Raw genomic sequence first — 27,870 nt, forward strand, 5'->3', positions numbered from 1 at the left:
TTTAATATAAAAAGGAAACTATTGATTTGCTTGTTTTTCTTTTTGTTTTTTAAATTATTAATATTTAAAGTACTAAATAATTAAGTACTAAATTGTTTGTGATTTTTATGTTTTTAAGTTGTTGTTTTTATTAATATATATATATATATGTAATAATTATTATGTAATTTTGTTGTTGTTGTTGTAGTTTGTGTGTTGTTTGATTTTTTTTTGTTTTTTTTAATTTAATTGAATAGCTTGAACCATTTGCAGGACCTATAAATACACTATATGGTATTAATTAATAATCATAATAAAAATTAATAATACGTAGAAGAAAAAAATCTTATGCTTTTTCATTTGTTAATCTCTTTTTTTTTTGTCTCTTTTGTTTGTTTGTTTAATTAAAGCTGTGAGTTTTTATCCGCATTAATTAGAAGGATAACAATTACAATATATTTTTGTATATGTATTTTTGTTTGTTTAAATTTAAATATATAGAGGCGCAGCACTTGCTTTCGTTTATCATATCGTATTTCGAATGAAATACATAATGCATTGACGTTCTTCTTCTTCTTGTTCTTCACTTGATCTCTCCACATTCGATCTCCGGGGATCTCGATTAATCGATCATTTCGAAATATGTTTTTGTATGTAATTAATGTCCACATATCGTGCCACCGAAAGTTGCAAGTCGTGGAGATACGACTTCTTTGTCTTTTGTTTTTCTTTTCTTTCTTTTGTTTTGTTTTTGCGAATAAAAAAATAATTTTAGTAAATATATGTGTACATCTATGTATGTACATATGTATAAATTTTATAATTTGCATTTTAGGTATATATGTAGTAAGTACTTGTTGCTGCTTGTTGTTGCGGTTTATTGTATTTTGTACCAATCCAAAAGGTTAGCCCCCTTCTCCCTCTTCTCTCTCTGGAGTTATCCTTGTTGTTGTGTGAAGCGCGGTTTCCCGGTTATTTTTCATGTCATCTTTTTTTTTGGTTTTTCATTCTTTGTTTTTTTTTTATACATATGTACATATTTGCAAATATGTATACATATTATCATGAAGTTATTTAGTTGCTTTCTTTTTTATTTTCATATTGCAATTTGATGTGTGTAAGCTTAAGGTGTGTGTGTGTGTGTGTGTGTGGGTGTGTGGTGAGTGTAGTGTGTGTCGATTTGTTCATTAAGTATGTATATTTAATCTATTATAGTTTTTAAGTGTCTCTAACAGCTCTGAAGGTATTCAAGTTCGGTCGCATACGAATGCGTTGTTGTCGATTGTTTCTCATAATTTCTTTCTTCCACATTTCCACATTGTCATCTTTTGTTGTTTTGTTTAGTGTCAGCGAAAATTACAATTCCCATCTTATATTCATTTTTTCGGGAGTTTTTTTTTTTTAATTTTTGATTTCTTCTGGGAATGCATTTCGCTCGTTTTAAGACTCCAATAGCAATGGTTCATTTTTGGAATCGAAATCGAACATTTTGCAGACCATGCGCCTGACGTTTCAGACTGCCGCTGTCGGCCCAGGTGGAGTTGAGATACTCGTCGTCATCGTCTTGCTCAAGTTTCTGTGGGAAAAACAAAAAAGAAAATAAAAGTAATATTAAAATCATATAGATTTCTCTATTTAAATAAAAATTCTAATCAAATGTGATTAAAATTTATAAATTAAACCTGTACCAAAAAAAGAGTATTAAATTTTAATTGAAGTGGAGCTCTAGATTCCACTTGGATGCATAGATTAGGATGATGTGAGAAATTTCCTCCACCAAAAGCTAGAGCTAGTAATAATCTTCGATCGAGAATCCTCAGTGAATGAACTGAACGGAATATTCACCAGGACTTTATCTCTGAAACTGCTCAAATTACGATATCCAAGAACGAACTCAATTTCCGATTTCTTCCCCTAAAACTATAAGCTTTATTTGCCACCGTTATATACCACATTTTTGTTTATTATTTATTATCTTTTACTATTCTTATAGAGGGGAATTTTCATGTTTTCAGTTAGTAACACATTTTACTTTACAAATCATCAAATTTATGGACTCTAAAACTCACGAAATTCCCAAAAAATTAAGGTACACAAATGATTTTCTTTCAAATAATAGGAATAGAAATAGTTTTTTAAGTCATTTTAAGGGAACTGATCAAATTAATTGCTGCATAGTTTTATTTCTACTTTACTTTAAGTCAAACCTTACGCTTAGGCAAGTCACGAGGTCAACATTTCAAAGGCATTAAGTCTTCAGTTTTCAAAATATTCCCGATGGAATTAATTTTAGTATTGCTTTATTATTATATTTAAGTAAAAAGTAGAATAAAACGCTATTAAATTAAGTAAAGTACCGAAATCGTGTTCTCGTGTGTAATTTTTCTATTAATATTTTAAAAATTTTTCGACACAAATTATATGGAACTACTTTGTATGTGCCATGAACAACGAATTGTGGCTCCGATAAGTATGCTATATTATTATTACAATTTCCACCAACATCAAAGATGGCCGACAACTAACCATAGATGAACCCCGATAAGTATGCTATTAAAAATTGTTTAATATTGTTTCCACAGAGCACTGATGTATGAATGTGAAAAAAATAAAATTAAATTCCTCAAAATAAGATCCTCAAGCAGCCTTACCCTTGCACCGAGGTAGACGTTGACAATATGCCATTCTCTAGTGAATCCCTGGACAACTCATCGGCCATTTGTACTTTAAGCTGATGACCGAATGAGTTAATTTCCGAATTGGGCGTTATCTGTGATCCCGCCGGCGATTGTGCTATATATAGGCCAGGTGTAGTAACTGAGCCACCATGTGAAATGGAACTGGTCAGCCCAGGACCACCATTGGGCAATACACCCTCGAGACAACTATCGTTTGTGGTCGAGTCCATATTGATAATTTGACTGCCGGCCACATTGTCGGCCAGTACAGCTCCGTCGCTGTCATCGACGGCGTCGATGTCATCAATATCCATGTCCTCGGCATTCTTATCCAACGGCACCGTCTCCTCATCCTCATTGTAGATCTTAAAGTACGCATATGTCAGATAAATCACCGATATGATAAACGATGGTATCGGTATGGCCATCGAATAGACTAAATTCAATGTATTCTGCCAATAATCCAAATCACTAATCACCAGACTTGGATCCACTTTGGAGTAGTAGCAGGGAAATTTAATGCCGATTTTGGTATAACGTTTCAGCCAAATGGTACAATTTAGCATCGGCGGATAGCCGCAACCCTTGACATTGGGAAATAAACGTGCTCCCACATAGAAATATATCGAACGGTTGCCCATTAGTCCTTCATTCAATTCCGATATCTCATCGAAGGGTCGCCGCTCATCGTTGATCAATGTGTTGCCAGCACTGGATCTTGTGAAATCGATATCCTCCGGATCCTCAATTAAATAACCATTTGAGCCATCGGCATCACCAAAATTCAATTGCTCTTGTCGTCGTATGGCTGTGATATCTGATACATCTGGTGCACCACCACCACCACCACCGCCGCCAAGACTATCATATTCATAGTCACGCAATGCTCGCTCATAGCGATCTGTACGCTTCACGGGCGGCACTTCACGTTCCGATTCGCGTAGATTTATATGATATTCCGTGAAATTGAACTCATCCGTATAATTATATAAATTGAGGCGATAATTAACACGTATCTGAGTGCATGTATATATATCCTTAGTGCAACCCTCACGACACGATGCCCACGAGCAGTTCTTGGCCCCGAAATAGATCTCTGTGTCGTAGGTCTCACACAGAGCGGGCACCTCCTCGAACTGCATGAATATGGTGGTAAAGGCCGGCTCAATGACAAAGGGTACAAGAAATAGGAAAGCAAACATACTAAATGTTCCCAATAATATAAAGAATGCTGTCGTATAGAAGAGCAATTTCTCCTTTCCACTGCGTTTCTCGTGTTCATCTCCCATGCTTCTTGCAGTTTAGTTAATCGTTTGTTATAATTAAGTTTTAGTTTCCAGTCCAAAATGAGGGAGTGTGTGTGTGAGGAGTGCGCTTGGCGGTTTATAGGGCCCAAAATAATTTGTATATTTTATATGTAGATATATATGTATTTAGATTATTTAGAAATATATAGAGAGATAGAGATTGAGTGTGAGATTATCCTGGTACTTCGTGCTGTCCTCTAGGCGGCTTGGCTTGTGTTTTTTGTGTGTGTGTTTTTTTTTTTTAAAGATGCCAAATATTATTAGCTGCTCTTTTTGTTGCTTATTTTGTGTTTTTGTTAGTTAGCTCTTAACTTAAAGATATCTATCTATAAGCTATAATTACAAATACGGCGCAAGTTATATCACAGGGAGGGTAGTTCGATTCACGAAATTTTCGTTTTGCTTTACTTTCTTTACTCTCTTTTACACTTTTACTGATGCAGTTGATGCTCGTCTGGTTGCTGTTGTTGCTGTTGTTGTTGTTGTCGTTGACCTCTGGACATGGGCATCTCCGTTATCTTGGACATTTGATCTGATATCTGCAGCTAGGCAGCTGGCAAAACAAGTCAATGCCAATGGCTGGTATTGCAGGACGACGCATTTTTTGTTTCTCGCATTTAACTCGATTAGGCTAAATTGTCCTGCGAGCACGCATCCTGTGGCAGTGGGTGTGGGATGTCTCTGTGTGTGAGCTGCTTAAGTGTGTGTGTGTGTGTGTGTGTATGCTGCTGCTGTTTTCAACCTTTTCTAATTGCTTTATGTGTCCCAATGGAGATGTTTCGTCAACATCAGCAAGTGTCGCCTCCTGCACTGCACCGTAGTTGTTCTTCTGCTTCTGCTTCTTTCGCTTCTTGCCTCCTTTTTTTCCTCCTCCTCCTCCGCTGCTGCGCTCTTGTCGTTTTTCGGTTGATTATTTTATGACTACGGCCAAGGGTTTTAAAGCATTTGCTTGTCCGTGTAAACGTGTGTCTTTCTGTGTCTGTGTGTTTGTGTGTGTGTCTGTGTGAGTGTGTTACCAATTTTTAGATCTCACTCTTCCGTTGTTGTTGTTGTTGCTTTTTTTTTTTTTGTTTGTTTTTTGTTATTTATAGTTTATTTCATGAAAATTAAGGACGGAAAGTATATTTTTTATTTTTTTCTTTATTATTTTTATCTGTTTATTTTTCACCACTTTACACACTTCTTCTGTGTATTACTACGATTCGTTCCACGTGCAGCAATACTTTTCAATACTAAGCCAAAGGAGAAAGCAAGAACAAGAGGGAGAGAGAGAGAGGGAGGGAAAGACAGAGAGAGAGAGAGAGCGTAAGTTGAGCGAAAGGGACGACAATTTATAATGTATTTTGTTATGTTAATCATCAACCTATAATTTCCTCTTCCTAATGTATAAAAATAATGTATTTATTTTTATATATGTACGTATTTCGTTTTTGTTGTTTTATGTAACCACAACGAAAGTTGTTCACACAAATGCGACCAAGCCGAGCGAGGGAGCAAGCGAGCTGAAACTCTTGATGGAGTGCTTTGTATGTAAGTATTACGAAACGGAAATAGGCGGCGCACTGTATGCGAGACAAAGCTGGAGGATATAACTAAAATAAAACACACTGTTACTTCTCAAACAGTGACCACCCTACTGTGTCGCCTGCACCTCCTGCTCCTCTCCCTCTGTCATTCCTCTTCATTTGATGCATTTTATAATAGTGCAATGGTTAGGGTTTATATGGAGGGAGACAGAGTGGAGCCGCATGTAACTTTCAAACTCATTTGACACGTTTCCGCACACACAAACACAAGCACACACACACACACACACACACACATCTACATATATGAGGAACGGACGCAAATTCAATCGAAATTATGCGGCAAAAAAAAGAAATAAGAGATGGAAAATACGAAACAAACTCGCAATATTTTTGCTTTTAATGACCAGATTTCGCCTTTATAAATTATGCAAAGCGACAACAAAGAACCAACCAAAGAATAACACAAAAATAATTCTTAATTTCTTTTCTCTTTCTTTCTTTCTTCCTTTTTTTGTTGTCTTCTTGTGTCGCAGTGCTGCGTGCCAGTTTCACTCCGCGTCACCAATTCCCCAACCCTTTAGCTCCTACCATGTGCTGCTGCTTACATATATGTGTGTGCATGTGTGTGTGTGTGCGAGTGTGCATGTGCTTTTGCTTACTCAAGGTTCAAGACAAGACCGACCCCCCACCCGCCAACCGAACCAACATATAAAGCCGTATATAGGTGTATATAGTATTTATAGTATGACGACGATTACAAATTATTTCTTTCTTCTTTTTTTCAACTCTTTCTTTCTTGCTCTCTCTCTCTCTCTCTCTATCGTTCTCTTGATTTCTTTGGGAATTCTGGATTGTTATTAAAACATTTTTAGATCAGAAGCCTCCTTTTTGCCTTCTCTCATCTCAATCTCAGTTTTTCTCACACATTTTTCTGACCTGATTGCTGCATTTTTCTTTCTGTTTTTTTTTTATTTTTTTCTTTTTGAACACTCGTCAGTCAATAACAAGGAAAAAAACAACAAAAAACGCACAAGAAACAAGAAGGAAACATTGGTCTACTAGTATTCTAGACTGAAACAGATTTTGTTCGTGTCATTATTTTTGCTGAAACCTCGATAAAAAATAAATTAAAAAACAAAAAAAAAAAAAAAAAAAACACACACACGGACAGGGTGGCGACGACAATATATAAATACAATAGAGAAACGGCTACCACGACAACGACGACGGCGAGAACGACGAGGCGAGGACGACGACGAGGACGAGGACGACTACTACGACAACGACGGCAAAGGCAAAGGCAACGGCAATGGCAACGGCAACGGCAACGGCTACAGCAATGACGATGACGACCGCTGAACTCTTCACCGAAAGGACTGCCACTGCCACTGACTGACTATGCTGCAACCTTATCCCCAGTGTCCCAAACACACGCACACACACAGACACGAAGGCACACTCACACAGACACAGAGGCACACTCACACAGGCGCTGCTCTCTGGTTTGCGTGAAGCTTGGCAGCTGAGCTTGAGCTTTTCCAGCTGCCCTGACTGGGCCTGCCTGCAATCCGGCTAGTTTATGCCACAACAGCAACAATGACAACAAAAGAAATAAACTCAAATTTTTGAGTAATTTTCAAAAATAAAAGCATTTGCCCCAAAATGTATGCTACAATTTTTGAACATTGCAAAGAAAATGGTCAACTACTTTTTGCAAGGGTAATTGTCAGGTCTCTGGCAACCCATTGAAAAGCTTTCTCGGTCAATGGATGACGTAAAGCCGATGTACGCATGCGCCTCCTTGGCACAGAAAAAAGCCAAATAAATGCCATCGAACAGGAGCAGAAGCAGCACCAAAATCGTGAGCCGTGAGCGAACCGACAGTCCGACTGACTGGGTGAGTGAGTGAGTGAGTGAGTCCGTGAGAGGTCGTGAGAGTATTTGGCACGACACATCACACACTCTGCTGGTATTTGTGTGTGTGTGTGTGTGTGTGTGTGAGTTTGCGGTGTGTGTGTGTGTGCTGTTTGGAATTTTCTCGGCTAGCTTTTCTACTTCTTCTACATACTTGGGCAATGGGTGGAAATCGAAGAAGAAAATTGTTTAATCAAATCATTTCTGGCTTATGAAGAGTGTTCTTCTCTCTTGGACCGCATTTACCAAGAAATATTTATAACAACAAACAAAAAATAAAAAAGAAGAAAAAACTCAAATCGACAAATCCAAAAACCACAAGAAACAAAACCAAAAAAACACACACACACACACACATAGACGCTGAAAATTAAACAAGTGAATAATGTTAACAACTACGAAGGACATCAACTGAACCAAAAAAGGGGCAGGGTAAAGAAGAGCTTGTACCAGTTATTACTCTTCTTTTGTTTGTATTATTGTTTTTTTTTTTTTGTTTTTGTTTTTTTTTTTTTTTTTTAGTTTTATTATTATGAAACGATTTTTTGTGACAACACACAAACTCAAGTGTGTATTAGTGACGAATCCTGCCTGCTGCTGCTCCTGTCGATGATTCTGCCTGGTCGCAGTCGGCGGTCTGTGCGTGTGTGCCTCGGTGTATATTGAGCGTGTGTATGAACGTAAATAAACCAGCAAAATTTGTGATTCATACACCAAAAAATAATTACAAGTGAGTAATAACAAAAAAAAATATGAAAAAAAAAACAAAGTTTAATGAAATAAGAATCCTTTTGTTGTTTGTGTGTATGTGTTGTAAGCGGGTTCCTTAGTCGAGGAAGAAACTTAAAACTATTATCTAAAACTACTAAAGATCAAGCTAAATGAAAAGTTCTGTGTCCAAAAAACTGAAACAAATATTGGTTTACACACAAGAAAATAAACATTTGGTTGGTTCTTGTTGTTGGGGGTTGCGTGCCCACCCACTATCCAGGTACACGTGCACTTTTACGACCCTCTTGAGCAAACGGCCACTTCACAAGGGAGTAAGAGCCTTTTTATGACGATAAAGAGGGGCAAAAAGTGACCCCAAACAAGCTTAGCAACTATTTTGTCGACCTAGTACAATTATTCGGTGTTGATATAGGATATAGGTCAAATAGATGGTTCCATATCTAGATTATGACTGATCTACCTTTTGAATCTGAACCATTTTGACTACCTTGGCAAAAGCAAACAGCTCTGAGTTAAACAGAAGAACTGTTAGATTTGAAGATTTACTACAAGTAATTATATGTAACAAACCATCCTTTTAGTAGTGTTTTAGCCAAGCTAAATCTATCATTTGACATGTTACTAGAAAACCCAGTAATAGCAATATATGGTCCAACTATCTTATAGGAATCTGTTATATATAATGAAATTCTTCATATAACAAATTGACTTTTAGGGGCGGATCAGGGAAATATTTTGGATGGAGTGGAATTGAAAAATTGTAATAAAACCAAATCAAAATCATAGTTTAATAAAGCTATCCTTATCGTTCCCGGAATAATTTCAAAAAAACTCTTGAGAATAAGTGTCCAAAAAGTCTCTATGTAATGCTCTCATGGTCTTGTAAGTAAGTTTTGGCAAGTTTCGACGAACATCAACGAACCAGGATACATACAGACTCGGATCCATCCTTATCTATCTTTATTAAATATTTGAAGAATCAAGTCCCCAATTTGAATAATTTATGAGAGACATTTAATTTTAGTGCTTAGCTTTTGAAAATATATTTTAATTGATACATATAGTTCTTAGTTGGATCACATAAGACTTACTTTGTACCCAGTATCGATTCTAGCCCAATACGTGTCTCAATTACATCGTAGCCTACTTTTGTATGGACAGGGCCGCTTAAATCATAGATTACTGTACTCCAAAATGTAATTACACACATCATCACGGTACTTTCTAAAGTAATTGATTACAAAACTGTTTACTATTGACAAAAGTAAGCCATTAAGTAATCCATTACTACAATATGATCACTTTTTATGACTATCCACACTAAGCCAGCAAACCAAATTCTTTTCCACTAAAGTCAAGCTGATTGAAGACTAGAACTTACCCCTCTAATGTAGGGTAAGTGTATATCGATCAGGCGATCAACAATGCCTTATAATTTTGAAAGTAGGACACAAATTGAGAGGGCTTTCCACCAATGCCTAGAATATTGACAGTTAAACAGAGAGATAATCATCTGACGGTAGATTAGGGACAGTTTCATTAGTGCCCACAATATTGACGATTAAAAAAAAAGTGAAAGGTCCATAAGCACAGAAATCTGACGAAACTGATCATTGAGATTCAGAAACGGAATTCCCCAACAAATATTATGAAGAATGTATGAAAAAGAAGATTACTTCTGACTACAGATTCAAAGTGAATGGATCATTATAGCCAACCTTTTTATGATGGTTTAAAATATATCAAATAAGCCTTCTTAATTTCTTTGGAATTCTACAGGATTTCTTGAATTTTGTTGTCACCAGTTAGAAAACTCAACTTATCTTGATATTAAGAATGAATAAGGAATATCTTAACAAATATAGGAAATACAAGTTAGCAAATCATATTTTAGGAATTTACATCAAGCCCAATAACATTTAAGATACGATTGTGGGATCCTTTCCGGCTATACCTGACAGTTTCTTCATTATGATGGATCATATATCGAAACTGTTCTACTTCAGCTAGAGAACCTATCACAAACCAAGCTTAGTTTCGCATTTTTCGACTTGACCTCCCCTCCGAAATATTCTTTCTACTTCCTTGCCTGAAACGATCTTATAAGCTTCATATATGTACATAAGATCGAGCCAATCAATATGACTCTAACTATAAATGTATATTGTTTAAAAATAATATGGATAATACTGATTTTTCTTAAATTTAAAAAAAAAAACTCACAATTTTAATTAATTTTAGCATTACGGATGTTTAATTTTATGAAATTTAATATGGTAATAAAAATAAGTGTTCCTACTGAATTTTATACTAAACTCAAATATAACGTAAGTCTATTTAAACAACGTAGATAAGTATCTACATGTGTCGAAATAGATCACTGCAACTCTATCGATCGAGTCAATAGCAACCTGATCAATAGTAATTTGTTGTAGAAAATTCAATGGAATCCAAAGAAATTTAAAATTGGTTCACACTTGTAATTTTTTTAAAATCATTAAATAAAAGCCAGTTTCTAGCTGTGTATGCGATGATGATATCAGTGATGCGTGACTACGTAATTAAGCAAATATCTGTGACTAATCACGACGTAATCGTCAGCATAAAACGTAAACAATTCAACGCACAAAGAAAGCAATTGTTGTAGACGAATAATTTAACAATCGAACAAAGTTGAAAATGGGAGCAAATATTTTAACCATTTTGGTATTCACTGGCTTTTGGGCACTTGTCGGCATAGTTGGACCCATTCTTGTGCCCAAGAGTCCACATCATAATCTAATCCGTTGCATTCTAATGCTGACTGCGGCAAGTTGTTGGCTCTTTTGGTTTTGCTGCTATTTGGCCCAGATGAATCCATTTTTTGGACCCAAATTGGAATGGAGGACCATAGCGATGATAGCTAAATCATGGGACAGTCCTATTAAAGAAGGTTAATCAATGGCCACGCCACGCCCCGTTCCCAGAAACTCAATGGACAATAAGCTAAGCTCTGTTATCACTCATCTACTCCAGCTACACTCCTCCCATTAATTATCTAGAATTATACACATTTGTATGTACAATTTTGTTAAATTAAATCCCAGAAGTAACACTTCTTGGTTACATTATATTAAAATTAATACATATATATTAATATACAATATAGAGTGTATATCATCATCATCCGATGGGGTTCTTCCCCCCTCCCTAAAAATAACAACATTTCTGAGGTTTGAATCTGGCCCGCGTTGGCGATGTCGTCATAGCAAGAGACATGGAGACGGCGACGACGACAACGACTACCACCATCATCATCATCCCTACTCGCCAGGCCCAAAGGAATGCATTTGGCACGAGAGCATGCTTTTCCGAGCTCCCCCTACATGGGTATTGTATTGGGAGGGATGAGAGCTTGGGTTGGTAAAAAACGTGAATGCGGAACTATTGATTTTGCAATAAATATATGCGCGCGCAGTGCTCTGAATTTTTGCTCTGGTTGCCAAAAGCCTGAGAGGAGCACGAGAGCACACCAACACACACGGAGCACAGAGACCCGAGAACCGTTAGATGTGGAACAGACGGCGGCATGTTGTCGGCGGTCAGTAAGGAAGGCATAGAGCACAGGCACGATAGTACTACGAAAACAGTGTACAAAGTTACAAGAGCAACTTGGTTAAAAAGAAAAGCTACAAAAAATTGCGTCCAGAGTGAAAAATAAAGTTAAAAAAAAAAAAAACAAGAAAAAACAACAAAATTAATATTAAACTAAAAGAATAGATGCCAAAAGGGATATGCAATTGTCTAACTAACAAATTTTAGTAAGAAGAAAAATTCCAGCGTTTGGCCAAAAGTGAAAAGGAGATTACCACGTGATGCAGTCGATGGACCAATTGCAGGGGTCAAAGTCAAAAAATCGATAGACCGCCTTCTCTTCTCTCTTCATCTACTCCAAATTGTGGCCTAATTCAGTGATTTGGTTTATTCTCCTTCTTTCTTTCGGTTTTTTTTTTTTTTTTTTTTGTTGATTTGCCTTCACTGAAAATCAAAACTCACACACATATTAAAAGTAAATCTCAGCCGTGTATGCACGACAAATAATCAGGTTATATAACAACACAGGCTTTAACCCATCCCCCTTACCAGGGGGGGCGCCGCTCTGTAAGGCAAGAGAAAACTCAATCGATAGACTCTTGGTGGCCCATGATGTGGTGCCGCTGCTGGTGCTGCTCCTAATTGGATTTACACGCAAGTGATTAGCCCAGCCCCAGAGTCCAGTAAATCCACCAAAATCCCAAAAGGCAAAACGAACAACAGAGAGAGAGAGAAGGAGAGAGAGATAGAGAGTGTGAAAGAAAGAGAGGGAGAAAAAATAGACCGAAAGTAGCAAGGAATTCATCCACATAAAGGCAATGGGTAAAAAAAAGGTACCCAGCGAGGAGCTAATCGTTCCCCCACAGGATACACGAATATGTGGCACCATATGCATATGCCAGATGACTTTGGTCCTTAGTTCCGTTGCATTGGTCTATCTCACTGTGGCCATTTATATGCCCTCAACGCGAGCCTTCAAGAGTGGCATTGACCCATTTTTTCCCGTCATGTGTACCACAACACGGGCCGTCAACAAGGACAACTGCGAATGGGGCAGCTGTGGTGAATGGTGTCTCAGCAAAACGTCCGGCGCCTGCATCCAAATCTATGTGAATCTCCGCAGCAATGGCACAAATCTCACCTTTCAGAATTGTACAAATTCGGCGAATAAGACATGCTACGGCATCGATCAGGATCGGGCCGACAAGGCCAGATGCATTAACGATGAGTGCAAGAATCTAACTGGCACATTTAACTGCACGGCCGGTCAATGTTTGAACATAACCGATGCCTTCGAGTGTGTCTTCCATAACAGTGATGCACCGGTGAAGTGTTCCGGTCGTCGGGGCAAAATCAATTGCATGGATATCAGTGGCCTATTCTCATGCAACCGCGGGACATGCCGCAAAATCCGCACACCCTATAACTGTGATCGCCGGTGCGTCGATATACCGACCAGGAACAAGAATGTTGTGGTCCTCAGCGGCGACAAGGTGTATCTGTCGCAGTGCCAGAATGCCATCAATGCCGAAACACTGGAGGAGGTATGGAATGAATCCAGCGATAATGTGGCCATGACATCATGCTATTTTATAAAGAACACCTCGGATCGTGTGGATGCCATCGATTGCATCAATGGCTCAACTTTGGAGCATAATATGCTAAGTGATTTGACCAACTTTACATATCTCAGTCATTTGCATGTGTCGGTGGCGACACCAGTGCCCGAAATAGCTCCACCCGATGTCGATCTAACCATTTCGAATGAATCCAAACTGATGATCAATCTCGAGGGTTGTGTGAACACCCTAATGGATGAGTGCAAAGAGTTCCTCAAGGATTTCGGACGTGATGGCAGCGATCATAATGCACGTGCCCGTTTCCCGTGCTTCTATTCGCCATTGAAGAAGGATGTGGCTGTGGCACGCTTCGATCTGGAGGCCACGTATCGTCAATTTGTATTCGCTTCGGTGGTGCCGTCGGTGCTATTTGTGGTTTCCTGTTCGGTTCTATTACTCTGCCAGCGTACCGTCTATGTGGGCGATGATGCCAAGATGCGTTTCAAGGGTTGTGTGGATACCGAAACGATTCTATCAAAGAATACCGTTGGCGCCCCAACCAACGGTGACATGGGCGGTGGCGGAGGCGATGAAGTAATGGCTCTATGAGATCCGTCACGTAAGCAAAACAAAACAAAAAACCAGCAAACACAGGCAAAATAAACCGTCAGAGATCGGTCTAACTACACACACACACACACACACGCAGACACACACATATATGTATACAACAAATTTGTTATTTTCAGTTTCCGTTTCCGTTTGCGGCAAGGCAAAAAACTTGTAATTTTAAACTAGGAAAAAGGAAAGGAAAGGCATAAATCTAATTCTCTAATAAACTAGACAAATTTCTTACCCAATTATCTATCCTCCAATCCTCTTAGTATAAGAATTATCAATTAGTAGGTAGCACCTATTAATTAATATATATTCTCTAATAAGTTAAGTAGTTTAGCAAACAGTGTTGCCTTTTGACTAGAATTTAGAAGAGAAAACTAAAACCAAGTAGCTAACTTTGGCTATGCCGAAGTTTGTATACCCTTGCAGTTTGTTGACCATTATATTTTGTATTATGTTTCCAACTCTTCTTCTCTGTGTCTCAATACTGTGTCTTTCTATTTGGCCTTCTTTATATCGTAAACTTGACACGTCGCAATACAAAAACCGGAGGGCCGGGGCTAACTTCGACGGCGTCAAAGTTTGTATACCCTTGCAACTGTTTTGGTAACTCTTTCCTTACCTATTAGCCATCAATGTGGAAGAACGTTTTATACAAGCCTACGTACGAAATTTCAGCTCTGTAGCTCTTACGGTCTAGGAGTTTGCGTTGATCCAGACGGACGGACGGACAGACGGACATGGCTATTTGAACTCGTCTCGTCGTGCTGATTAAAAATATATATACTTTGTATGGTCGGAGATGCTTCGTTCTATGCGTTGCACACTTCTGACCAAAATTAATATACCCTTTTTGCAAGGGTATAAACATATGCGCACTTGCCATATTTCATAATCCTGTACTAAAAACCTTGGATATGGTTCTATGAATGAGTACAAATTGAACCCAAAAGTATGCTATGGGGACTATTAGAATCTCTTGCATTTGCTTAGAAAGAAGAAATCATTTTCTTAAACAGGATATTCTACAAAAAACAATTCCTTAACATACTAAAGTATACTTTTGGGTGCCTATTTTGCAACCCCAAATCTCCTGATTTTACAAAATCTGGATTTGATGGGCATAAACCGAGTTCATTTTCAGAATCAAGACATTACTTTTCGATAAGTGAACTTTGATATTTTTTGTTATCGAAGCTTTATGATATATTGATTCAATCTTAACCAATGAAGTTTAATTCCTAAAACTAATAAAAGAAAGCCTCTTTTTAATATATTATTTCTATTTTTGAAGTAATTTAATGGACTAAGTCAAGAACTTATGCCTAATATGGTCAGAAATACCTAAATATCAAGTATTATACTAATCGCTACTAAGTCTTAAAAGGCTGGAGCAATAGAGATCGATATATGTAGTTCCTAATGTTGAGTAAAAAAACTCACTTTGATGAGTGAGCAAGTTCATTGACTCACTCACTCAGTCGCACACTCACTGACTTGATCAGTTGACTATGATTCAGATCAGTTCTTATACTTGGGTTAACGATGGTGGACAAATTGCAACAATTAAGGCAAATCCATCTATGTATATATAGAGCCTAGTTGGTATCTACTGAGTCAGTGAGTCACTGAGTAAACAAGTAAGTGAATAGGTTTAGTGAGTTTGTTCACTCACTTGTTGAAGAAAATGATTCAATGCGACCCAAAACACTCTGCAAGGCTATAAACCAGAAATTAGATGCGAAAAGGGCAAATATCTAGCAAATGTATATTATTATTTAGTACTTATTGAAAGTTAATTAACTAACTTATAGTTTATTCCATTGAATATTTGTATTCTTTTTCATTTTACAGGCATTCCTCTGCTTCAAGAAGACAGTCCGATCCATCATCAGGCTGGAGTCTTCGCTTTGCAATAATAACTGAACTTCAAAACTTCTTAAGAGAACAACAACAACAACAACAACAAAAGAAACGCCCAATAACAAATGCAAAAAACAAACCTTCCATCGAACTCTTAACACCAACTATTGAAAATTACCATGGCAAGGCAACAACAACAACAACAACACTATTACACCTAAAAAAAGGGTCTTGCCACACCTCCTCCTCCTGCTCCTCGTACTTTACACAAACCCCCCACACACACACACACAGTCACTCAAAAAACTCCTTGTACATGGAAACCACACAAAATACACGTGAATTTCTCAAAAATGATATATATATATATATAAATATATATATATACACGATACGAATATGAAAGTAGAGACAATATTAGTATAATTTTTTCGACACTCATTAATTAGAGCGGGTTGTTTATAGGTAAAGCAAAAACAAAAACAAAAATCAAGCAAGGTAAATGGTTAAATGTTACCTATCATTACACACGATAAATATATATATTATATATTGCATTCCGAAAGGTTAAAAACGAAAGGAAAAATCTGTTAATTGAAAACAAGAAAACCAAAAAAGAAATATTTGATAATTTTTTTTCCGTTGTATTTAATTAAAAAAAAAAAAAAACAAAACTAAGTTATATCCTAGAGAATAAACGCGCACAACAAACAAACAAACAAACACACACACAACACCCACACATACCCTATACACACACACACACACACACACACACACACACACACAGTAAACAATAGTAAAGGGAACACACCTCAATTCACCACAATTCACCACCAAAATTTAGAAGATGGTTCAGAGCCCTAGAAAGAAGGCAGTGAAATTCAGTAAAAAAACCAAAATAATAATTCAAATGGTTTAGACGAAGAGGGATGCGTGATCAAAAGAAAAAGAAGAAGAACAACAAAAATAATTATCAACAAAAATAAGAAAAACAAAGAAACCCAATTAAAGAAAAGAAACGAAAAGAAAAAAAAACCAAAAAACTAGTCATGAAATGCAAAGTTAACCCTTAAAGATAAATTTTTAAAATTTAGATAAAATCAAAAATAAAAAGAAAAAATAAAAACTAAATATATGTCTAGAAAAGCAAAATGAGCAAATACATACACATACAGAGTGCTTAAGAAAAAATACAAAAAAGCGAAAGAAAAATTATTCAAAAGTAAATCAAAAAAAAAAAAAAAAAAAAAAAAGGCATAGATTAAATTATTCAAGAGAAGATTGAAAAGGCGCTTAAGATACATTGGAAAAAGTTAGATATTGTTTACTGTAATAGGCTTAATTTTCAAAGCTTTTAATTTACACACACACACATACACAACACCTATACACCCACACCCACACCTCACACACACACACACACACACACACACACACACAAAAGCAACACAATGAAGAAGAGCTCAACATTAACAACAACCACATCGGTACCATCAAGTCCAACTTTATCATTATCGGCACAAACGCTTTCGGCTAGTAAAATAAGCCTAACCAGCAGCCGTTCAGGATCGGGCAAGGCACGTTCCACATGCCAATCACCGGTACGTCCTGGCAGCGGATGCGTTGATGCCATCAGGGCCAAACGCGAGGAGATCGAAATGGAATCTTTACTCGAGAAGGCTAAATTTTATACCTCCGTGTGCCTTGGTATACATATATAATAATGATAATGTAATTCCAATTACAATTTCACTCGAATTTCTGCATTCTAGGAACGACAGCCATTTTATCGGTATTCACATTTCTATTCCTAATACCGTTTGTCGTGGATCCCGCTATATCAACAATCATCGCCGACTATGATCCAGTGCCGGTGACATGCATTGTCATTGATCACATCTATGCGGAGGGCATTAAGAATTGCAGCTGGAGCTCCTGCCGCGAGGGTTGCACCTCATCACTCACCAAGTAGGCCAAACTAAAGATAGATAATCATTTGTCTAACTTCTTCTTCTTCTTCGTTTAGGTGCCATCAGTTGTTTGTCAACTATACGCGTATACCCTTCAGCGAATGGGAACGCCATCCGCAAGACTTAGACACAGTTAATTGGGATGTTAGCTATACAAAGTTTCTAATTAACTCGGAGGGTTGCGGTTATCCGCCCACAACAAATTGCAGTGTCTTTGCCCGACAATATGGGTAAGGCAGACAAACTATCTTTCATCTGGATAATGGATATATGCAACGTTCTTATACTCTAGCTTTTCACACATTGGCGAACCGTTTCCATGCTACTATAGTCGGGCATATCCCCAAGTGGTTATTGGTCGTTATTCATGGGAGAATAATCTATATCATCTAATACTTTCATTGATTATACCAAATGTTCTATTCGCCATTTCGATTGGCGTGCTGAGCTATTGGTATTGTCCTTGCTGTGAAAAGGCCTGTAACAAATCCTCACGAGTCTATGCTGAGAAATTTCCAACCAAGGAAGAGTGAGTTCTTTCATATCCTTCCCCGCAACCACTTTCCCTCTCCTCTACCCCTCTTAATCCTGTTGTCTATATGCATCTTGCCTTGTTTTTCATTGTGTGTTAGACCAACAAAAAAAAAAAAAAAAAAAAACAAATCTTCAATTTTTGTATTCTGTAGTAAAAACATACATACACACACAAACACAAACACATTGTGCCTTTTAACAATATATTGTTGATATATAATCGTTGATTCATAACACACACACACACACAAACAAACATACACATGCATATATATATATATATGTATGTATGTATATGTATTCCTAATGATATTACACCCTAAGTTAATTGTTATCTATTGTTAATTGGTCGTAATTATCTAAAATAACAATCTAAAAAAACAAAACAAAAACGAAACAAATTAAGTAAACAACAATTTATTTTTTTTTTATTGTTATTATTTTTTTGGCCTTCTAAACATATTTTGATCTCTATTTTATCTCTATATGTTCTTCTTCTTTTCTCTTATGCTCTATTAAAAACTATTTTCAGGATTGTTAACTGCATGAATTGTAATAAGGAAAAGTCTTTATCCTTGAATGTATTTTAAATATGTGTAATATTTCAATATTTACAACTAAAACCAAAAACCCAAATTGAATGTAATGAAATTTAAATCAATTTCAAATGTTAGTTTTTAAATCTGTTTGCACGTAACGCTTATATAAAAAAAAAAAAAACAAAATCGATAACAAAAAAATGAAAAGCCTGCCTTAACATTATATACTTGAACAATTAATTAACAAACATTTACTCTGAACTATTAAAGATCTCAGCACAAAATATATATCTTGATACATTCCCAAAATGTATAGAATACTGTTCATATGTCTTGGAAAACTCTAAAACAGAAAAGAACCAATAATTTTTTTTATATTTTGCTTAAACTATCCTATTAACCTTTGCTTTATAGTTATAAATTCAGTTAGACGAAAGGAAAGCACATTTCCAATCACTTTTAGTTAGTCTATAATATAGATTATAGAAGAGATCAGCATTGCTGACAGATTAGTTAGAACTTCTTAACTGAACATTCATTTATATATGTTTTTGATCCTTATATTAAATGGGATGTTACTTCGATATACGCTTACCCAACTCAAGGGACCACACTTGATCACACTTCAAAGGGAGTGATCCGAACCGCTTTATTGAATTGTTTATACCCTGCACTTATCTCTTAAGGGTAAAAAGATTAATTCTATTAGCCAAGTTTCAAAAATTCTTTAAAAGTTTGAAAATTGCTTTCTTTTTTCAGTCAGCAAAGATTATTACAAGGTTTAAGTTATATTTGAATAGTAAATTTCATTTTTCTTAGGGGTGACAATTAAAATATATCACCATCATGATTATCCTTATTGTAGCTAGAGTATATGGCATATCACATGTCCTTTTCTGTCTGTTGAGTCCTTAAATTAACAATTATCCTCTCTTAAATGACAATAATTTCTAAATTTGTAAAATGTTTTTAACCTAAGCCCGAATTAGTTACTCCCTCTCCTCCCTTCTCATTGCTAGAAAAAATTGTTTCTTAATCTTCTTTTTTGTCGTTTAGAATTTGTATGTGTAATCTTTATTAATTGTGGCATGATCTGTATTCAAATATATATATATATATATATCCCCACATTGATTAACTATATGCAGAGAGATGAAAATCGCGTTCAATTCCTTATTTTTGGTGTGTGTTTGTTTTGTTTTCCCTTCTTTTTATAGCAAACTTCTGTGTCACAGTGACGAAGATGATGAAATGGAATACTAGCAAAAGCAAATTAACTAAAACTAAAGCAAATGAAACCGAATGAACCGAAACAAAAACCAAAAATAGCAAAAGTTTAACAACTTTGTAGATTGTATATCATAATATGTAATACAATTTAGCTTTTACTACCTAACTATACATATTCTATATAGAAATCAATATACAAATGCATCAAACGATTTTTCCCCGCCCCGCCATCATCTGCTATTCAAAAACTAAAAAATAAAATTGTTAAAGGATTTTCTTTTCTACATTCTTAGAGTTAAACAAAATGAATGACTTTTCTAATTCAAAACTAAAAAAAAAAAAAACCCCTCATTGAAAATTTGTTACCACACAAACACAAAAAAAAAAAACATTTTTTTTCCCCCAACCATAAAAAAAATATATATATATTGAAAAAAAAAAAGAAAAAAAGGATTGTGATAGTAGTCATAATATGTTAAGTAAAAAAAAAAAAAAGTATATATATAAATAAAAATATATTCGTATAGCCTAAAGATCGCAAGACACAAAAAGAATTCAAATTATTGTACAGAAAAAAATTTTCTTAGGCAAGCGAAGGGAACACTAAATGAACAACAACAAAAATACCAAAAAAAAAAAAAAAATATTTGCAATTAAAAAAAAAATAAAAATAAACTTCTCATCGTTCACAACCCAAAAAAAAAAAAAAAAAAAAAAACACAGCAAAATCTTTTTGACAACAAAATATATGCTAAAAAATATAAAATAAAAATAAACACAAAAAAAAAAATTTACATTTACAGGAATAATATTTACATAGCTTAGCCAGAACCGATGAAACGCACGTTGCTTATGAGAATTTTAAAAATCAATATTACAAATGCAAAAAAAAAAAAAAAAAAAATAAATGAAAAAAACAACAACAACAACATAAACGAAAAATGCGAACAAACGATTACACATTTTTTTTACTTAACGTGTCTTTATCAATAAAAAAAAAACCAAAAACAAAAAAAAAAAAATTGCTAGCGGCCTAATTAATAAACATCTACACTAAAAACACACACCGAAAGTGTTTTATTTATAAAGAAAGAGAGAGAGAGAGAGAGAGAGAGAGAGAGGGGGAGAGAGATTGCTTAAATTGTTTATACTCCTTTTCACTCAAGGCGCAGGCGTTGATCCTGCGAACCCCACGCAGTGGCAAGAAGAAAATTGTATCCTATGCCCAGCCCTGGTTATCCACATTCATATCCAAACCTTCTCTCTCTCTCTCTTTATCTCTCTCTCCACTAGGTCAGGAATAACAACATTTGTTTCGCCCTGTTTCTTGCACTTGCTTTTGGTTTTCCTTTTTTTGGGAGGGGGGTGGTGGGTATGGGTTTTCTTTCTGTTTGTTAGTTTCGTGCAAGTCCACACGGGAATCGGACGTCCTTTGCTCCTTTCCAAAGTGAAAGCGAGAGAGAGTGAGTGAAAGTGTGCCCTGTGTGTGTGCAATATTGATTTGAAAGGGAAAGGAAATGAAAACCCGCCATGCCACACCACACCCACCGCCGCCCCACCGTCCACAATAATCCTTTCAGAAGCAATTAAAAAACAATAATTAAAAAAAGAGTTTTCCAATAATTCTAAATAATTGAAAAGTGACCTAAAAAAAAAAAAAGAAAAATAAATTGACCCATATATAAATAAAAGTGAAAAGAAGCCACCAGTCACCTTGAATTTTTGTTAACCGCCGCCTTTACCCTCTCTAGGCAACTAAACGACCCCAGTGTGTGTGTGTGTGTGTGTGTGTGTGTGTAAGGTAAATCAACAAGTCGTAAATTACATATAAATTGCTGGTGCCTGGATTTTTTTGTTGCTGCTGAAACATGACACGACGCAAGGACAAACCGCGCCTCATACCAGAGCAGGATAAACGCATCTGTCGGGCAATTTGCCTATGTCAACTAACCATGGTATTGTCATGTGTTTCCATTGTCTATCTAAGTGTATCAATTTATTCGCCATCACTCAAGTGAGTCTGCCTAAAGCGCCCCCTCTCTCCCTGTCCACACAGCAAGTTTTCGACAAGACCAAAGTTGATCTCCTCCCTTCTTTTGCAGAGCCTTCAAATCGGGCTTTGAACTAGATCCTGTCATGTGCCAGACTGTGGATCGTCAAATGCCCAATAATTGCCCATGGGCCTCATGCGGTGAATGGTGTCTAACACGCACTAGCGGCTTCTGTCCACAAATCCATTCCATAGTCCGTCGCAATGGCACAGATATCCAACTGAACAATTGCACAAGGGTAACCAATACCTCTTGCGCCATGGTGAGTGAATAAATGACTCACTCACAGCGCACACTTGGCTGAGAATACGTTTTTTTTTTTTTTGCCCACTCCAACTCCTTGTTATAGATCGACATGAATCGCTTGAACAAATTCAATTGCAATAATGGCACCGCTTGCAATAATATACGCGGAGTATTCAATTGTTCGAATGGTAAATTAAACTTGAATCCTCATACTCATTTACAAATTGCATTGTCTCAGCTCTGTTTCTACTGTTTCGTCCTTTCTAGGTCATTGCAAGAATATGTCCGAGTTCTTTTTATGCCATCATAAGGCTGATGGCCCAACGATAAACTCAGCCAAGGATAATACCAAATTGAATGGTTTCTTTGAGTGTCATGGCATTCATTGCACTAAAATAAAGAAACCATTCAATTGTGATCGTTATTGCTCCAAGATAACGACAGCCAACATAAATACTTTGATTATGCATGTGAGTAAATTAAATTAAGTTCTCTTTTTAAGACTAATAGAAATAGAGAGTGCCTTTAAGGGGCAGGAGGAATCTGGGAACGACCAGGGCCCCCTTCTCCCCAAGTGATACCATGAATCTTTGTATAAAATTACTTGAATTTTTTTAAGCGAACCTCTTCTCAGAAATTTTTAGTAGATTCGTCCATGTTATAGGGAGTTCACGCTTAGTTTCCAGGCCCAATTGTATATGGACTTTACCAATTTAAAAAACCTATCAATTATTTTGGCAGAGTCAAATACCAAATTTGCCCCTTAAAGTATGTTAAAAGCAGTCCAGAAATGCATCTAGTGAAGCAGTCAAAGAACTTTCGTAACGAACTGTGCGTAAATAACAATATTCAAAGCAAACATTGTTGATAGAGGCTTTAGATTGCAAAACATACGAAAAGTTATAAATTGGTTGAAAACAATGAATATTATATTGCATACTTAAAAGGGCAAATTTCCCCCATTTTACAGCTCTAGAACCGTCTAAGCTTTGGGGATCTATCAAAATTGTCCGACCAGAGATGAATAATACAACTGTGAGCCCAATTTAACTAAACTAATTTACTATATACGACATAACTCTCAACACGGGAACGGCAAAATATAGTTCTGATTAGGAATTTCCTATTATCTTTGATTTGATTAGCATTACCAAAAGTGTTAATTAACCAAGAACAGACGTGTAAACGTTAAATGGTAGGCAATTGTCCCCTAATGTATGCAATAAACAGTGCGCATTGGGACCAATTGCCGATGGTTTGGTCTGACTTCTGTTTTATCGGTTTAAATCTTTCCATCCATATAAGAGCACATTGCGTATACGTAATTATATTATTGGTATGACCAAAACCGGATAAAAACTCACTAATAAACATTTATACATGGATTCAAATTTTGTTTTACCCTGTGCCAAATTAATCATTGCCTTTCAAATACAAACATAACTTCGGCTTTGTCTTTTCTTCTGTTCTGTCTATAGCAATCCGCGTTTCTAATGGATATAGACAATTTACCTTATGTCTATAGAAATTTCTATCAGTTCCCATTTAGAGGTATTTAAGCTGAGTCACTCAGTATATAAACATTTTGCAAAGTGCGATTTAAATCTGTTAAAATCGGTTAGATGTCTAACTAAATGATCCACATAGACATATTGTGGTCCGTAAAGTAGCCTGATGGCTAGAGGGGGCTTGTATCTGCGTGTTTTTGGCCGAAATAGATAGAAGGTTCATTTCGCCGCATCGTAAAGCAAGTTCAATAGATGGGCTCCCAGGTACCTTTGTCTCCTGGCCACCCAGGGTGAACCTTCATGTAGAAGTTCTTAGAGAGTAACGGTAACGTCTATTACTCTACATTTCCTACGGTCGAGTAGGTTTAGTTTGATTGCATAAGTCAGCACAACACAAGAACTTGCAAGCCCTCAAAATTAGCCCTAAGTCCGAAGAGAAAGATGGCTCGAAAATTGGTTAAATAACATTAAACAATAAAAAGGATACCGTATACTGCATAGCAAACAATGTGTCCAATGGAAACAATGAAAAGTTCAATTGATTCTCGCTCAGAAATGTTGACCCTGAGTTTCCACTTTTACTTATGGGGTTTAGAGATTGTTCTATCAATACGGAAACACACATCTTTTGAATATGCCATATAAACTTAAAATACTTGCTTATCTTTACTTTGACAGGAGGACAATGTTATTGCAGCGGATTGCGAGAATGCTGTGGCATTCAATCAGGCACGTGGTTCCGAGCATGGTGTCCGCATTGAGCCCACCGAATTTTGGAAAGAGGACGATGGCAATCTGTTGACCAATTGTGCCACAGTCACACGTGAATCCGATAACCGTATACTGTATGTAATGCCAATTACTTACTCTGAGAGAAGACACCTCAATTTCCCTTTCTCTATACGCAGTGCCACCGATTGCCTGAATGGAACTTTATTGGAACATGATATACTACCAGCTCCATTTATGAATTTTACACAGTTTTGGGCCATCTACGATAATAGCACACATTCTGTTGATCCGGAACAAAAGTTTTTACCCAATCAAGCGAATCTAACCATATACAATTGGAAGAAACTGTATATCAATTTGGAAGGTTGCGTTAATACCCTACGCGGCGAGTGCAAGGATTTCGTTGCTCGCTATGGCAACGATGGGGACAATAACACTGCCCAGTCACGCTATCAATGCTACTATAACAAGGTGCCACCTTTTTTCCTATCGGATTACTACTAATTTTGATGAATGATTTAAAAGTTGTTTTCTTTTCACCCTCCCTCCGCCCGCCGTGACACGACAGGACTCGAATGTGGAATTTGTGGTTGCACGTTACGATTTGGATAAGGTCTATAGGGAATTTGTTGTATCATTAATAGTGCCCATTGTATTATTCGTCATCTCATCCATATCGCTATGCATTATAACCAAATCGGTTAAGGTAAAGTGTGTTAAATAAGTTACAAAAAACAAGAAGTAAAACGCTTAAACATATCTCTCTTCTCAGGTGGGCGACGATGCCAAAATGCGTTGCATTTGTGCCGGAGATGATTCCGATAGCGATGTCTTTGGTGGACATAATAATGCTGGCAAAGAAACCGAACATAATATCTATGATACCGATGATGATGTGGCCAATTTAGAGAATCAGATAGTGGATGAACCACCAACACACCAACAACAACTGTCACCACAACCCATTGATAATCATGAAATGATTGGTAGTACCAAATCCTTAATACCATTAAGTCCCAATGGAGATTCAAGCTTTAGTGAGCAAATTTTCAACGACAATGATAATCATAATAATGCTGATAATGATAACGACAACAATGATGATGATGATGATGATGAGAAGGCATCAAAGTGCGATGTACCAGAGAAACCATTGGTCATTATCTAGGACCAATAAGCAGTTAACCCGAATGAATATCCCAGCAGTTGAGGCAATCATTAGCTAAAATTATCTATATACACATTTATGGTCATTATATCTTTGCAGAGTTGTATAACAAATTTGTTCCAATGATCGTCTGCCTAGTCTCTCTAGTTAAGTTAGCAAGGATAACGGGAAGTCTATCTAATCTAAACAATTTTCAAATTTTTTACAGTTTTCATTAGTGAAACTAAATCTACAACTTCCTCTGAGTCCAAATCGGCTAGATTCGAATACAAAAACATATAGAAAGTGGCTGAGTGTGAGAAGTGTACATCATTTCAGGGAACTGACTGAGATCGATCAAATTAGGTAACTCATTACCTGTTCGAACACTAGTTGCGAGTGTTTTGAGTTATTAGCTTAATGAAGGAACGTCTTTCAAAAGCTTTCCTCCTCCTAGTATTGGCCAAGGGCAACTTATTTCAATTCGATACTGAAAGTGCTAACTCTTTTCTCATTATATAAATTTCGGTAAGACCGAATTTAATTTCTTTGATGTTTTTTTTTTCTAAAAATCTACTAGAAACGACTTTCAACCTTCTAAAAAATGGTAATAAAAGTCTGCTAAGAAAAGAAAAAAAAAAAAAAAAAAAAAAAAACAGCACCAAAACTCAATGGACCTGAATGGGAACTGATATTTATATACAAGAAAATAAAAATATATACATTTAAAAAAAAAAATATATATATAAATATATCCGAAAATATATAGTTCAAGTCGTTCAATAGATGAGAGCACACAGACACACCCAAAACACACACGGACACTTCTGGTTCAGTAAATTGTGCCTTAGATGAACTCTGAATTTAACTGACTAATTAAACCTGGTCACAACAACTGCTGAGCCAGAGCCAAAAACCAGAAAATCAACAGCACCAAAGGATAAAATACAAAAACACAAAATATACATACGTGGGTGGGAGGGGAGAAATCTGCATTTACTTGAACTATTTTACAATCTCCGACTACCGAACTACCAACCAACCTAACTTACCTACCTACACACACTTTAATCTTTGAATTTTTGTAGCTCTAATCCTATATACTTATATATATACAAACATATGTGAATAAAATATACATACATTTAGAATTTGCTCTAAAAATGGAAAATATGATTTATTTGTTACTTACCTTTAGCTCCTCCTGGCGACGATAGGCATCGGCCATCATTTGTTGACGCAATTGTTCGGATATAACTGCCTCACGACCCGGTGGACCTTCACCCAATTGATTCAGTTTGACCACCACCTGGAGCAGCAGAGAAGATGATGATGATGATGACAACATCTTTATATACTTATACCCACCTTGGTCTTATCATTGGTGCCCAAATATTCGGAAAGTGCTTTGCCATTCAAAATCTGACGACCAGCGAACCATAATTGTGCCTTGGATGGCTCCAATACCTCCTTGGAGGCCTGAGTGCCAGTTAAGTCCTCTGTATTGGTGAACTCCATGCGTATGCTATCATGTGGTGGCAATTGCATTGGATAGACAATCATAACAGCGCCACGTAAAATGTTTAAGGCCTCTTCAATTATTTTTAAAGTCATGAGTTTTTTAAGGCCAACGTTTTTCTAGAAAAATATGTGGATAGATTTTATTCCTCTCTTTCTCCCTCTCTCTGCGTTCTTACCTTATCTATCATAGCCTTGGCATCATTCATGGCATTCTCCAAGACCTTTTGCATATGCTCCTTGGGCTGTTGACCATTGCGTCGTGTCATTGGATCTTTATTAAATTGAAATCCACCCGATGGTATGCATTTATCTGCCCATATGTCAACCAATTTCAATTCCTCAATTTGATCATCGTTCAGGCCAATCATTTCGCTTGGCAACATAGTGCCATGTTCGGCCAGCTCCTCCATTTCCATGCAGACACGCTGCACCTTGAGGCGTCCATTGTATATGGCCACCAGATCACGGATAACCCCATCTGTCTTCTCGCCCACGCTTGTCTCATACAAAAAGAGCGATTCATCGCCACGTTTTACATCCAAAATTACCATTTTGAAGAGCTCTCAATAAATATTTATAAGTGTATTATATATGACTACTACTCCGTTTCAGATAACAGACGATTTCAATTCACAGC

At 36.5% G+C, this 27,870-nt stretch overlaps 6 protein-coding genes across 8 annotated transcripts; 4 read left to right on the forward strand and 2 right to left on the reverse strand.

Moving 5' to 3' along the window:
• Positions 1-1,305: 1,305 nt before the first annotated feature.
• On the reverse strand, positions 1,306-27,867 carry LOC137579946 (cilia- and flagella-associated protein 298). Its single transcript, XM_068293846.1, has 4 exons — positions 27,410-27,867; positions 27,081-27,350; positions 26,905-27,021; positions 1,306-1,555 (listed from the first exon to the last, which is right to left on the reverse strand). The coding sequence occupies exons 1-4, from the start codon at positions 27,782-27,784 to the stop codon at positions 1,442-1,444; spliced, it is 876 nt and encodes a 291-aa protein (XP_068149947.1). The 5' UTR covers positions 27,785-27,867; the 3' UTR covers positions 1,306-1,441.
• tipE (temperature-induced paralytic E) lies at positions 2,627-6,883 on the reverse strand. Its single transcript, XM_068293845.1, has 2 exons — positions 6,430-6,883; positions 2,627-5,196 (listed from the first exon to the last, which is right to left on the reverse strand). The coding sequence occupies exon 2, from the start codon at positions 3,944-3,946 to the stop codon at positions 2,627-2,629; it is 1,320 nt and encodes a 439-aa protein (XP_068149946.1). The 5' UTR covers positions 3,947-5,196; positions 6,430-6,883.
• On the forward strand, positions 10,743-11,978 carry VhaM9.7-c (Vacuolar H[+] ATPase M9.7 subunit c). The gene is made up of 2 exons (XM_068293667.1): positions 10,743-11,194; positions 11,288-11,978. Exon 1 carries the CDS (start codon positions 10,819-10,821, stop codon positions 11,074-11,076), a length of 258 nt encoding a protein of 85 aa, XP_068149768.1. The 5' UTR covers positions 10,743-10,818; the 3' UTR covers positions 11,077-11,194; positions 11,288-11,978.
• On the forward strand, positions 12,123-16,594 carry Teh3 (tipE homolog 3). Of its 2 annotated transcripts, none has more exons than XM_068293662.1 (2): positions 12,123-13,890; positions 15,744-16,594. In XM_068293662.1, the coding sequence occupies exon 1, from the start codon at positions 12,531-12,533 to the stop codon at positions 13,878-13,880; it is 1,350 nt and encodes a 449-aa protein (XP_068149763.1). In that variant the 5' UTR covers positions 12,123-12,530; the 3' UTR covers positions 13,881-13,890; positions 15,744-16,594. The 2 variants fall into 2 exon arrangements, with proteins under 2 accessions (XP_068149763.1, XP_068149764.1); XM_068293663.1 differs by lacking the exon at positions 15,744-16,594 and adding an exon at positions 14,021-14,056.
• Positions 16,743-20,333, forward strand: Teh2 (tipE homolog 2). Of its 2 annotated transcripts, none has more exons than XM_068293666.1 (5): positions 16,743-17,462; positions 17,528-17,723; positions 17,782-17,955; positions 18,018-18,254; positions 20,016-20,333. In XM_068293666.1, the coding sequence occupies exons 1-5, from the start codon at positions 17,207-17,209 to the stop codon at positions 20,059-20,061; spliced, it is 909 nt and encodes a 302-aa protein (XP_068149767.1). In that variant the 5' UTR covers positions 16,743-17,206; the 3' UTR covers positions 20,062-20,333. The 2 variants fall into 2 exon arrangements, with proteins under 2 accessions (XP_068149767.1, XP_068149765.1); XM_068293664.1 differs by lacking the exon at positions 20,016-20,333 and adding an exon at positions 18,792-19,009.
• Positions 21,172-25,846, forward strand: Teh4 (tipE homolog 4). The gene is made up of 8 exons (XM_068293805.1): positions 21,172-22,042; positions 22,131-22,341; positions 22,429-22,513; positions 22,593-22,795; positions 24,512-24,678; positions 24,742-25,036; positions 25,134-25,271; positions 25,338-25,846. Exons 1-8 carry the CDS (start codon positions 21,897-21,899, stop codon positions 25,731-25,733), a joined length of 1,641 nt encoding a protein of 546 aa, XP_068149906.1. The 5' UTR covers positions 21,172-21,896; the 3' UTR covers positions 25,734-25,846.
• Positions 27,868-27,870: the final 3 nt, after the last annotated feature.

The sequence above is a fragment of the Drosophila tropicalis genome, unplaced genomic scaffold (assembly GCF_018151085.1).
Source record: "Drosophila tropicalis isolate 14030-0801.00 unplaced genomic scaffold, ASM1815108v1 contig_805, whole genome shotgun sequence".
In the NCBI taxonomy this organism is placed as follows: domain Eukaryota; kingdom Metazoa; phylum Arthropoda; class Insecta; order Diptera; family Drosophilidae; genus Drosophila; species Drosophila tropicalis.